At 36.9% G+C, this 13,371-nt stretch overlaps 1 protein-coding gene across 10 annotated transcripts in view; it reads right to left on the bottom strand.

Moving 5' to 3' along the window:
- The window catches only part of BEND5 (BEN domain containing 5), a 949,534-nt gene that overhangs the window by 367,546 nt on the left and 568,617 nt on the right, over positions 1-13,371 (bottom strand). For 5 of the 10 annotated variants that reach the window (XM_088153217.1, XM_088153219.1, XM_088153218.1 and 2 more), the window contains one exon: positions 8,013-8,219. The exons of 2 other annotated variants lie outside the window; for them this stretch is intronic. In XM_088153217.1, coding sequence (XP_088009343.1) covers positions 8,062-8,219 — 158 coding nt within the window. In that variant the 3' untranslated portion in view covers positions 8,013-8,061. Of the gene's footprint in view, positions 1-7,926; positions 8,220-13,371 lie in introns of those variants that run through there. 3 more of the 10 variants (XM_088153222.1, XM_088153216.1, XM_088153215.1) reach the window with 3 other exon arrangements.

Below are 13,371 nucleotides of genomic sequence, written 5' to 3'. Positions count from 1 at the left end.
GTTACAAATTAAAGGAAAAATCATAATCAGGCATCTAGCAAAGGGACATTAATTACATTTCAAAAAGCAGCACTCATAATTAATTTTCTTGATGTCCTTACAGATAGGAACAAGCTGAGACGGTGGTTTCACAATGTTTATAAATTACTACATTAATTAACAGTCAATCATTAGAGAGGAGATGAAGGAATCTTCTTTGACATCATTCAGTACTCTCTAAGGGCAGACAGTATAAGAAAGAATTACAAGTTTTATACCTTGACTTTCACCCATCTTTCTACATATTGTATCAGATTTGTCCCTTAGTATTTTAGCAAATAATTTTCTAACTGAAATTCTCCTTCCCATTTTATATGATATTTTTTTCAGAGGCAGGAAGTCTATCATCAGAATAGTCACAATTGGGCCAAATATCCATTGAGGAAATCAAAAAGTTACATCAGCAAAGGATTTTTTTTTTTTTAACCATACCTCACTTGGCTTGAAAGTTGAGATCAGAAAGACTGTTAAGTAAGCATATAGAAAATATACTGAGGAAAGAAACCCAGCTTTAATTTTGAATTAGCCTTTTCTTCCATCACAGATATTACAAATGGGGTTCCCTGATATCCCCTTTTATCCAAGTATTGTGAGAATTCAGACTTATGCAACCTCAGCAGGGTGGGTGTATCCTGTGTTCTTAAACCATGTTTTATTATTTGCTCCTTGTTGCAAATGGCCAATTAATATGAAGCAGGTCTGGCCTGGATTAAATAATGTAACTACTATAAGGATTCTATGGGTCAGATGCTTCTTTCATTACAACCACAAAATAAGCTCCATGACAACTTCTGATTATTTTTTCCCCAAAGTTTGAATAAATATATAATTAAGATTGTAAAGATTTGTCCCCAAATCTTTATTCAGCTCTGATATACAGGTAGTCCTTGATTAACAACCACTCATTCAGCCACTGTTCGAACTTAGGACAATGTTGAACAAGTGATACTTATGATCAGTGCTTGAAGTCCCAGCCATTGCAGTGCCTGCATGGTCATGTGAGCGTGATCCAGGCACTCAGCAACCGGCACAGATTTCTGACCATTGCAGCATCCCACGGTCACGATTGCAATTTGCAACAAGTAAAGTCAATGGGGAAGCCAGCAGGAAGTCAGAAATCACGTGAGATCCTTGCTTAATGACCCTCATGATTTGTTTAACAATGGTAACTGCGGACTGCTGGAACTGCCATCACTAAGTGGCACAATCACATCATGTCGCAGTTTACGATTCCATCACTTAGTGATGGAAATTCTGGTCCCATTTACTATTGTTAAGCAAGACCTACCTTTAACTTGAATAATCTAGAATTAATGATGGACCAGTAAATATGAAGTTTCTCAACTCAAAGTCCTGGACAGATGAAAAATTAGCATAATCAAGTATTAATTTCAATTCATTGCTATATCAATATTTTCCACAAATACTACCATTCCTGGAAACCATCCCCATTCTTGTTGTCTACCTACCCTGCCACTGTCTTCATTTTTTAAGATTGCACTCCTTCAGCTTTCTAAAAAACATTTAATCTGAAGGTTGCCAAACCCTTAAAAATGGCATTCTGAAGCAATGTTCTGAAGAAGAGAGCTATTTGCTAGGATATGTTCATTTACTGTGGTTTTTTTAATCAGTTAATTGGATTCAGCTACTGTGTTCATGCTATTAGTTACTATTATCTTGGGAAAAGCCTCTTATTTGGTTCAAATCAAAATTAAAATGGGGTTCGGGACCTCATGAATTATTCAACTCAATATTTAAACCTTATTTGGTTAGTTTTCAGGTCTCTTCATAAAGGATGAATGCCAGATAGGTTCAGATAGGGTGCGTATATTCAAATTCCTTTTAGCATTTAGTTCCCAATTCCAGTGAATTAATATATGTTCTTGAATTAAAAGTTTTGATTCATTTTAAATGTACTTCCAAATTAATTTTGGTAACACTATTTTGGTAACCTTGATGAATGACCTATTCTTGAAGAAAGGCAGCAGACTGGTTCATCTCTCTTGTATTAAAGCCCGGCAAGGTTTATTGAATAAAACCTTATTGAATAAACCACAATTGGCTGGATACATATAGTACAATAAACCATAACTTGTTTTAAGCCACAATGGCTAGGTTCATACAACATACTAAGCTTCATAAAACCAAACACATTATGGTTTAGTGAGATGTGTGAGTTCAGGCAGAGTAACTTGTTGACTGTTGTAGACCTCTCAATGTATTTTGATGCAAACCACCATGGTATCTTTCCAAACTACTTCCATCTCCTGAGGAAACAGTCTTCAGGAGACTTCCAAGAGGTTACAGTCACACATGGTATGATTGTCTTTCCTCATCATCTCCTGCAGAGCTGTGGCTTCTGGTGACATTCTTCTCTTCCTTCACAATCAGGCAGGGCAACCTAAGAATACCAGATAGTAGAGGCATCTGCTGCCACAGGCTGATATGATCCTTCCTAGAGGGGTGAGCCCCATTTGCATGGCCTCCTCACTCTGCTGTTACTTCCAAGCTTCTTTGGGGAAGCCTGGTTCTCCTAGGATCCTTCTTATTCCTATTTTTGCCCCATCTTGTGGGTGGCTATCTTTGCAGTGATATTGATCAGTTTTCACATTGCTGAAAATTGATCCCCAGAAGCAACAAAATAGGTCTGTTATGGATTTCCAGGATTTAACATACCTATTTTGCATTTTAAGATGCCTTGCAACACCACAAAAAAGCAAACACATTACTAGTCACTGCCCCAGACCTTTAGAAGCCAATGTATATGTTTAAAATAAAGTGTGGCCTTCAGGTGAGAGTTGCCTATCCCTGATATAAATGATGGTGTACCATGATCACTTTGAATTTTATTACACAGCAGCTTTAGCTTCAGGTAATCCGCATACATGAAAATAACCTCTGTGTACAAAATCTGTAAATTCACCTAAAAGATGGAAAGATATTTGTCTTGTTTTCAATTGCACAGTGACACACTCATTGGAAGAATGTCATACCAGCAGCCTTTCTTTATTATTATATACTCAGTGTAGTAGCAAGAAAAATAGATTTGATGAAGCAGAAAGGAAAACCAATTGAAAAGCAAATAAAAAAGAACCTTGCATCTATATATGAAGAGAGTGAAGTCAGTAATAGCCATGTAATTTATTTTGAGTAATTATTCCAGTTTTAAAATCCAGGTAATTTTTCTTCCCATTAGAAAGCCTGGAGGCAAAAAGCCTTTTGAAATATTGGAGAGGGTAAAATTTAAAAATTAGCTACTGAGCATGAAGTATGCAATAATTGCTCTTCATAACATTTTTATTGCCTCTCTATTCTGTGAATTATTGCTCCAAATTCCTCTGTACCATTATGATGAAAAAATGGTATCAATAAAATTTGGTTGATTGATGTTAAGATTTTATCACTTAAGCCCATGAAAATCAGAGGCATGCCAAAGGGAACCATTTTTTTCATATTTCTTTTTCCTTTTTTTCATTTGGAGCAGTAACGACAATTCCACTCTTCATTTCCTAGTGCATTGGTAACTATCCTCACACCCAGGCCAACGATTCACATGACCATGGGCTCAGGCTTTTAGGCAGAACTGTAACTATGACTCTAGGATGTCATGCACTAGTTCTCAAGTTTTTCTGATTCAAGCACTTTGAATTGGAGAGGGGAAACACGTAGATATGTGCTTATATACACTGCCCACCATCTGTCTTCAGTGGAAGTGTGGGGTTTTTCTTAGGGCAGAGATGACTCCCTGTAAAGTTAGCATGAACAAAGCTAAATCAGAGATCAGCTAATCTGGGATCTAATTCTGATAGATATGCAGCAAAGTCCAGAGTATTACAATGTTTTATTTTCAGCCCCTGGATTAGTATGCATTTGGCTTGAACCATTACATCTTCATCAGCAATATGTTTATCATTATTTAGCTGTTTTGTTCATCTGCCTGTTTTACGTAAACCAATAGCTTCAATCAAAAAGGACTAGAAGTGCTAGCACATACTTTCCAGAACAGTTTATCATCTAGATCAGACAAAACAAAGAGGACAGAAGATAAAAAAAGATGAAGTCCAACAGAGAATGGGCAAAAGTGTACAATGTAAAAAGATTCAAACTTCTAAATAGTTTGAACTCTGGTGAATGCTACATTAGTTTATATCACATCTAGGGCTCTTGCGATAAATAGGGGCATCGGGGGTGTGTGTTAAAAAGTCAATTATCAGTTGCAACTACATAGGTGAAGCCCCCTCCCCTTTATACATGCATCAACACTGCACATAAATTCAAAGGGTTGGGACTTCAATCATGTGGTTACGGCTGCCATCTTGATTATTTTGTACCCTTTGTGGATGCTGCTGGCAATACAGAAACAGAAGTGCCAATTCACCTGGTCCTGAAATACAAAATCCAGATGATATTTGTACAACGGTATTGGAAATCTAGATTATGTATTTTGTGAAACTGATTTAGCTAAGCGTATGCTTGTTGAAAAAAATCATAATTGGCTGGGTTCACATAGCATGGTAAGTCAACAGGGGTGATTAGTGCAAATGTGTGCATCAACTTAATTCCCACCTCACAGGGTTTAACCAGGTTGGAGGCTTTTCTAAGACTAAGCCAGACTAAGCCAGACTAAGCCAAACCCAGAGTAGCCATCATTTTTGCTAAATGTAAACTGGATTCATTCTAAAGTTAAATTCCAATATCCAGAGACTGTTTCACTTGAAATGGAGGATAATCCAAATACTAGCTACCCAACTGCAGCCCCGCAAGTGGAATTTACTTCATGTATTAAAACCCCCCAAAAATACTTTTCTATGCAAAAACATTTCATATTTAAGTGAACATATTATTGAGCTATTTTGTCTTTTTAAAACAAAAACTGTTCTGAATCTTTTTTCTGCAAAATGTTGATCTGCCTGTTTAAATGGTATTTTTCATCAGAGCAGCTCATTCACCTCATAAAATAATTAATGAAAGGAAAACCCTTCTTGTCAGCTCTTATACCCCTTTCCCCCAAACCCCATTGCAATATACTTTAATATGCATCAGGTAACGAATATTACAAATTGTACCAAAAGTTAAGTATAAAGAACTAAAATATTTCTCCAACAAAACGTCCTTCCTCCAAAGAAAAGAAAAGAAATATCATCCAGAATATATTAGAAAGTCCTTTTCCTTCACATCTTAGACTTGTGCTGGTCTAATTTTATCAAATCCAACCCTGGATCTGCTAGTAAAAAGAGTTCAAAATATTATTTTATTTAGATGGATGTGAAAAATGCCATTTATAGGATTTTTTTTCCTTGTTACAGAAGTAAAATGGGCTACTTTTATGCTCAAGCTGAACTTTTAAAAAACTGTAATAGATTTGCAGTTTAATAGGTTTGGGTTATGCATAAAAAATGTCATAGTTCATAGCTTGTGCTAACTCAACACTTGTTTAATCATGGTTTAATGGATGATCCCTAATGGCTATGTTTGCACAACACACTAAATCAAAATCAAAGAAACCCTATTATGTCTTAGCAGTCAGCCTTTCTGTTCTTTGGCTATAGGATCATGAGATTTGTTTAGACCTTCTTCCCAAATTCTGCAGTTGCACAACCTCCCTTTCCAAAATAAAATGAGAAACTAGCAAGGTGGGGAAATGCACACTTAAAAGGGAATGAGGTCCAATTTATGAGGGGAGGAGTTCCATTATCAAATCCCCTATTGCAAGCATGACACCCTTAATAAATAGATTCTTCATTTCAGCATTATTTGCTTAAAAAAATCACCATCGGCTACAATCCTTATTTTCATAAGCAGTCTTCAGATCACTTTAGTCAAGTTAATTCAGCCGCCAATGCAAGTGAACTGTTCCATTCTCACAAAAATAGGCATAAAAGCAAAGTAAACTAGGTTTTTCTAGTCTTCTAAATTTTTCATTTGCCAAGATAGGTAAATTGTTATTCTATATCGCTGTAATTATACCTAAGAACTGACATGAATATGTATGCTTTAGCAATGTAGAGATGGAATAATATAATTTTTAACCTTAAAATTACTAAATTCATAGAAAAATCATAATTAAAAAAAACTTTTAAAGGACTAGCAATTTAATATTTAGCATCTAAGGTACGTGTTCAAATTTCTTGCTCTAAATCCATTTTGTGCTCCCTTCAATAATGAATATTTAGAACCCTATAGAATTGTGATTAAAAAGGGACATTGTCAAAAAAAAAAAATAGTTCATGCAATAAGATTATTTTCCCATTTAAACTCATGTTTTCCTTTGAAGATGAGATATAGAATTATGGCTTAACATGATAGAATAATATTTTTATACCACATTCTGAAGGAAAATGGCAACAAAGACATTTCAATAGTCAGAAGCTTTTGTGCAGAACTTTAGAACTGTATGACCATTTCATGGAAAATTTATTCCAGGCCAAGTCCTTTGCAAACAAACAAACAAACAACAGCAATGTATGTATTAGCTAAGAAATAACTATTCATCAGTAGAAGTTAATCACTACTCTCTAGACTTTTGACTGCAGGACTTGTAATATCTGGAAACCTGAGAAAACCAGAGTTGAATACTAACTAGTTGTAGAAACAAAAACTTTATCATTTCCAAAATTATATTCTGTGCTACTATTTTAACACACATGAAGCAGAATTCATTTGTACAAAGTTTCCCAAACTGGTTGATGTGTGTGTATGTATATGTGTGTGTGGTGTGTGGAGCACAAATTTCCTAGGAGGCATGAATATTTCCAACAGGAGAATGAGGATGGGATTTTTTATTTTAAGAAAAAAAAAGTATAAAAATACACCTTTCAAGTTTCAAATGACGATCCAATGGATTGGGATGAATGATGGGAGGGAGGGAGGGCGGGCAGGCAGGCAGGCAGTCAGAACTGCAACCATCAGTGGCAATGTGGGTGGGAAGATAGTTGGACTCATGGGAAGATTCCTGGCAGACTGCTGGGTAGGTGGGGTGTACTTGTATGCACTGAATACAGTAAGGCATTAAAGAAACAGTATGTGACAACTTTCTCCTGGTGCCCAACTGCAGTGGCCTAGGCAGTAGCTCCTTCACCTTGCCGTGCTTTGGAATGAGAAGGATGATTAAAGTCAGGGTAGAAGTCTGAGGTTGCATCTCAATCAAGGAGTCAGCCCTAAGCAGAGACCATTATGGAAAGTCACCTGGGAAATTTTAACAAGTTACCATTTTAATTGTGTGGGCCATCCAGAGTCACATATGTGAGATGGATGGCTATATTAATTAATGGAAGCCACTAGTATTACATTTTAGTATATTCTATTACACAATTTTCTTGCATAAATAATTTTATTTTTCTGTTATGCTACATTATGCCTTCTCCAAAGAAATGCAAGTATTGTGAGAGTATATGGTCTTCAGGGTTAACATACATGCTAAGCAGAACCACAACTCAAACACAGTATTTTGTAATTAAAACTAGCTCTTTCTGAACTCACAATAGTGACACTGGGTACAATCTGGATCATGGGTGATTTCAACATTCACACTGATTTTAACAGAACCTGTACTAAATGAACCAAAGAAAAGTATCCAAGAAAAATGTAAGAAATATGAGGGTCTTTAAATATTAAAAGGTAAGAAGTTCCATGTCCAAGAGAGGAAACAAGCTGCTTGTTAAAAATGCTGTTTGCAAAGTATGACTACATGAAGTATCTTTATCTGATCGAGTTTTACTGTATTCTACAAAACAACTCTCATACCTTTGTAACGGCAGCAACAGAGCTGGGACTTATAAAATCAGTTGCTATGGTCTCAGTGTCACTTTTCTTGCTACAACTAGGAAATGCAATGCTAAGTTACTATTAAATGAGTGTTGCAAGCTTAAGCAGATGAGCAGTTTCTTAGTACTGTTTAAAAATATTCCAGTATTTTATAATACAATTCACACTAAAAGTCAGTTAACCCATTGCCATGAGCACACAAAATCAAGACAACCACCACCAGAGTAAAACACTAACACTTTATTAAAAATTCAAAATTTATTGCAAATTATATTTTGCTTCTCTCCTTTCTTCATTTTTACATGATTTATTGATATCCATGATTTTTTCACAAATATACTTGTTGACTTTGGAGAGTCTCTGTGCAATTTCCGTTTCATCCAGAGTTTCTTGTGCTATCCTGTCATACAAACATTCTAAAAAAAGAAAACATGGCATTTAGAATGAAACTTAACAAATTTAAAATACAGCAAAAACTATTCAATGAGGCATAAGCCATGCACAGGATAAGAACAGCAACTTGTTGAAAGAAGTAAAAAGTGAACCAGAGGAATTTATACACATCTAGCACTGATCTGTAAACTCCTCTATGACATTAAACTCCTCTATGAAATCAAATCACCTATAGCTGGCGAACTACATTTAGTGTATTTAAAATGTCTTTGACAGACATTTTAATCATGAGCCACTCACTCTGAATTGGCCCATGTCTCTCAGTCCAGGAAAAAACAAGCCTATAATTTAATTTTGAGTAAATATACTTTTATAACAGCATTGAAAGGCCTCTAAAAGGCATTCTCTGGCCTTTCTTTAAAACATCTTTACTGGTAACACCTTACTCTTGGCAGACATTTCCACTTAATCAGAGTCCTGATGACATGAATAAGTGAAAGAGAAAAATCTATGGATCTCCTACCTCAATGTTACTGTCTATGACAACATACTGTTTGTACATTTTAACTTGTCTAGCCACTTTATAATTTTTAAATATAAATAACAGTATTGAGGTTGGTAGATAAAGTGGAACTCCAGAACAAATGTATGATCTATAGCAGTTTCCTTGACAGATAAAAAAGTCTAAAAATTCTTTAATAATATGGAGATGCCCTGACGAGGATAATGTTAGGCAACAGCACCCATGTGAAAAAGTATGCAGTAGAAAATATGGTACAGTTTGTTCTTCCTTCCAAATTAAATGGTTCCATCAGAGGTAACAACATATTGTTGTGGTTGTCATAAAAGGGAAGACTAAGTAACTTCAGAAACTAAAACCACTGTTTTAGCTGACATTAAACAAATTAAGAGTAAACAGTCTGATTTCTGAGACATGGCTTACAAAGCTATGTCTCATCATTGTTAGCTCCTTAGCACTCAACATACAATCTATTCTGCTTTAATATATACTGCCTTTGTTACAGCTGTATAAACCATGGTGAAAAGTGCAATTACTACCAGTATTAAATGGCTTCCAAAGTGATTAAACAATTTCTGCTGTTCTTAGTATTTTCACTCAGCAGCTATTTATTGCTTCATATGGTAAAAGAAATAGAGATTCACTTAATTAACAAGTTTTATAGCACTGTTAATGCGCATTAAAGTTGTAACAATTAACTATTCTACATCCTTTGCATCTTCCTCTTACACCTTTCAGAAGTTTTATAAAAGGCTATTTTTCAGTGACAAGATCTGCAATGGTTGCATACCACACTTTTTAATAACTTTCTTAGAATAAACTGCACAATAGGGACTACTAAACAAGAAGACATATTAGATCCATTAAGACCTAACACCATCTTTTTAAGATGTATTTTATGGAAGCTATTCTAGAATCAAAAGAATATAAACTACCTCAGCTACAGATTTTATGAGCACTTTGAAGTTTGATCGTATTTTTTAAAATGAGATTTGAAAGATAAGGAAAAGATGACTAAAACAGTTATTTAAATTAAAACAACAGAGATGAATTTGATTAAGCCAAAAAAGCTCCCATCCTTCTTCAGTACTACTGAATCACAGAGCAATTCAAGTCATTATAACTGGAATCTATACACAGTAAGTTACAGCATTTTATTTCCACCATGAAATTCCATTGTAGACCCACTACATTCCAACATACATGTATGGGTTTTGTCCAAAGCTGTGGCTATATCTGCTTTGTAAGTAAACAGTTTATGTGTAACAAAACATCTAATTGCATCAGGATCATATAAATGACTGTGTTGCAGCTTCAGGAACTGCTTTTATTCTAACTTGAAACACATCAGAAACACAGGGTGACAATTATCCCTCTGCTTATTCTCTGCAGTAGGTGTGCACATGTTTTGAGTTCAAAACAGTTGTTTTGTATTTGAAATCAGTTGTTTCAATCATTCTAGAAGCATTACAGGGTTGGAACAACTCTGCTTTGAATCTGAAACACCAAGCTATGATATTCATTTGGCGTTTAGAGGAACCAGTTTATTGTTCCATGTAGCACTCTAACTTGTCTTATCCTGGCATAAATCTAGGATCCTCTGCATGTAAACATAGGAGCCGATTCTGGGTTTATCCTGGAGTCTTTGTACTCCCAATATTAGCCTTGCGGATAGTGACCAAAATTCACCACTGGCTATCCTTCAGTATTTGCCAAAACCAGACCGCTTGGAAGGCCTTGGTGAGCAAAGGTGGTTGGTGTGCTGCTGATAAGAGGGCAGAGCCTGATCACCTCTTGCCTGTTTTGTACCCAGTGGTATCTACAGGGGACGGGGGTGGCCAAAAAGAGGTAAGATGCTACAAGTGAAGTTGCAATGCAAACCCGGACCCTTATGTACATAACGAAAGGGCAGGGCTTGCATTGGAATGCCACTCCATATATCTTGGCTTCTTTAGCAACCCACTTCATCAAAACGGCAGCTACTGCTGTCTGTACCTGCTGGGAGGCTTTTCAAGGGATGGTGTAGTTGAACAGGAATATCACCATCTTGAGGACAGTAAGGTAGTGTGGTATTGTTAGAAAAGTTCTATGCCCTCTTGCATACTCGCTTGCTTTTAGTAGGGCTCCGTGAAACTCTGGAGGATTCAATGAACCCTTGACTAACTCACCCTTTCAAAGCAGATATGATTCCAAGCAGGGAGCTGCCTGGCTCCAGTCTTTCAAAGCACTCTGGAGATTCAATGACTTTTTCTGCTGCTTCTGGGATTTTTGCAGACAATATACCATATATGAAGAATACAGGGGCAGGGGAAAAGGAAGTGGCGATAAGCTGACATTAACATGAGTAGCCAGCCAATGAGTTTCATGACCTCTGCCTATCAGAGTTTGTTTGGGGAGGGATATTCTATTGTTGTTCCATTTTTGTTCAATGTGTCTTTTCCAATAGGATTTGTTTGCTCTTACTACATTTGGGGAGGGAGAGAAGGGACAGCTCTATTCTTCTTGGTTTATTTTTGTGTGCAATCCTATTTTTTCCCCAAATCCCTATATAATTAAAACATTCATTCCTGTCACTTTTAATTCTCCTCACTCCCACGCCCAAACAGCCCACATCCCACGTTCCTTTGTTGTCTGCTACTTCATCTTGAGTGAAAATAAGAATGTGTTTGATGTTAGATTGTGTAGAGTGCAGCCTATTTTTGTATCAAAGTGTATTCTTTATAGAATAGTGATAACAGGCACTTCAAAAATTTATTTTAATTGCATTAGTTCAATACTAATTTAATAAATTAATTAAATATAAAATGAACCATGACAACAATTGTGCTGTAGGTTCATACTGGGAGAATACCATTCTCTATTCTTTCAAGTGGCAAGTGTCAAATGCGGTGTAGACAGAGACAGCTCCCGTGTCAACTGCATCAGAAGAGAGACTAAAGATGGCAGCTCCCATCAAGCCAGTGGCAACAGGTACCATGAGTCTGTGGCCCAGAGTGAAGTGGACGTTACTATTGGGAGGAGGACAATGTTGAGATGGAAAGAGCTCCTGTCCATTCTTCTCTGAGCTCTCTTTCTCCATCAGCAGGAAGCAAAACTGCTCCTTCCAATCAGACTGAAACTTACAGTGGTCTGAGTTGTGGAAACTGCTCACTAAGATCATGCAAGTAACACTACATGGGATCATCTCCAGCACGCAAACCATGATCCACATTTTGTTATCTGTAGGATATAAGTTTCTTTCATAATAAATAAACAAAGAAACAAATTGCAAGTGCAGGAATGATCAGGGCAAGCATATCAAGCAGCTGAACACAACATCCATGGCACTATGTGTAGGAATGGAGTATCTCTTTGCCCTGGAGCTTCTGCAGGCAGTAGCATCATAGGTAAACACAAGCACTTCTCTGTACCTGCCTTTATTTTGCTCAAATCCCTCTTCCTATTTTCCCCACAATAACTCTGTGAAGTAGGTTGAACTGAAAAAGAGGAACTGGCCCAAAGTCACCCAGCCAGCTTTCCTGCCTAAGGGAGCACTCATATTTTTATTTATTTGTTTTTAACAACCACCACCACCACCACAACTGCAAGTACAGGAACTGTCAGGTCAAGGATATCTAGCAACTGAACACATCAATGGCAGTAGAGGTGGAGGTCACATGAAGAAAAGATATACATGGTTTTGGTGGGAAAATGATAGGATCCAGCAGACAGACCACTGTAGGTACTTCTGAAAAAAAGAAGTGATGGATGGGCCACATACTGCACGGGAGCTGAGGTATACCTTGAGCATTTGTGGAGGGTGGCTTGTAGGGCAGGATAAGCTCACCTCCATTGGCATTGAGATTTCCCAATAACTGAAGGGCCATTAGGTTACCCATTCTCTCTCTCCATGCTTAGTCATCTTTTCGTAATACTCAATGCTGCTTTATATAATCCGTACTATTAAAAATAAATTACATTAACTGCATCATGTCTTAATGTGGTCACTGCCTGATTGAATCCTGGATCATGACTACTGATAGTACAGTTGGGCTTTGAATTCCTATCCTGTTTATAGAGGGATCAGGAATCCTGCACTATATTGTCTAAATTCGCTTTAATTAACATTTGTTTTGTATGGTTGTGGGTACATAAAAATGCTGAACATCCTGCCTCGCTGAATTAACAATACAGAATCCAATGAAATGGGGAATGTGCTCTAGGATTTTTGTGCATTCACATCAGTGAGCTTAGTATGTGTCTTTGTGGACCTGAGTCTACTGGCTTCTTCTATGCAGGGTCAGGATGTGAATTTTATTGTTGGCATAATTTTTAATAGATCGGCAGTTGCAGGAAAACTGTTATATATTGTTTTTGGTGATTTTTGTTGCATATATTTATACAGGTAGTCCTCACTTAACGATCATTTGTTCAGAGACCATTCAAAGTTATGGTGGTGCTGAACGAATGGTAGTTACACAGGGTCCACAGAGCAGCTGTTGGCTGTGCCAGGCCTTCTGCCTGAGGCCATGTGCGGCCTTGTCCAAATCACATGGAGCTTTCTTGTGAGGCTTTGGAAGGCTTCAAAGCTATGCAAGAAGGCCACACATGATTTGGGGAAGGCCAGACCAGGCACGCCTCATCTTCAGTGGGAAGAAGACGACAACGAAACTCAG

The sequence above is a fragment of the Python bivittatus genome, unplaced genomic scaffold (assembly GCF_059951505.1).
Source record: "Python bivittatus isolate LINGU-HERP-01145 unplaced genomic scaffold, Pbiv_v1 ctg000700_np1212, whole genome shotgun sequence".
NCBI classification, from domain to species: domain Eukaryota; kingdom Metazoa; phylum Chordata; class Lepidosauria; order Squamata; family Pythonidae; genus Python; species Python bivittatus.
The sequence above is the reverse complement of the archived record's forward strand: the minus strand, read 5'-3'. Positions and strand labels throughout refer to the sequence as shown.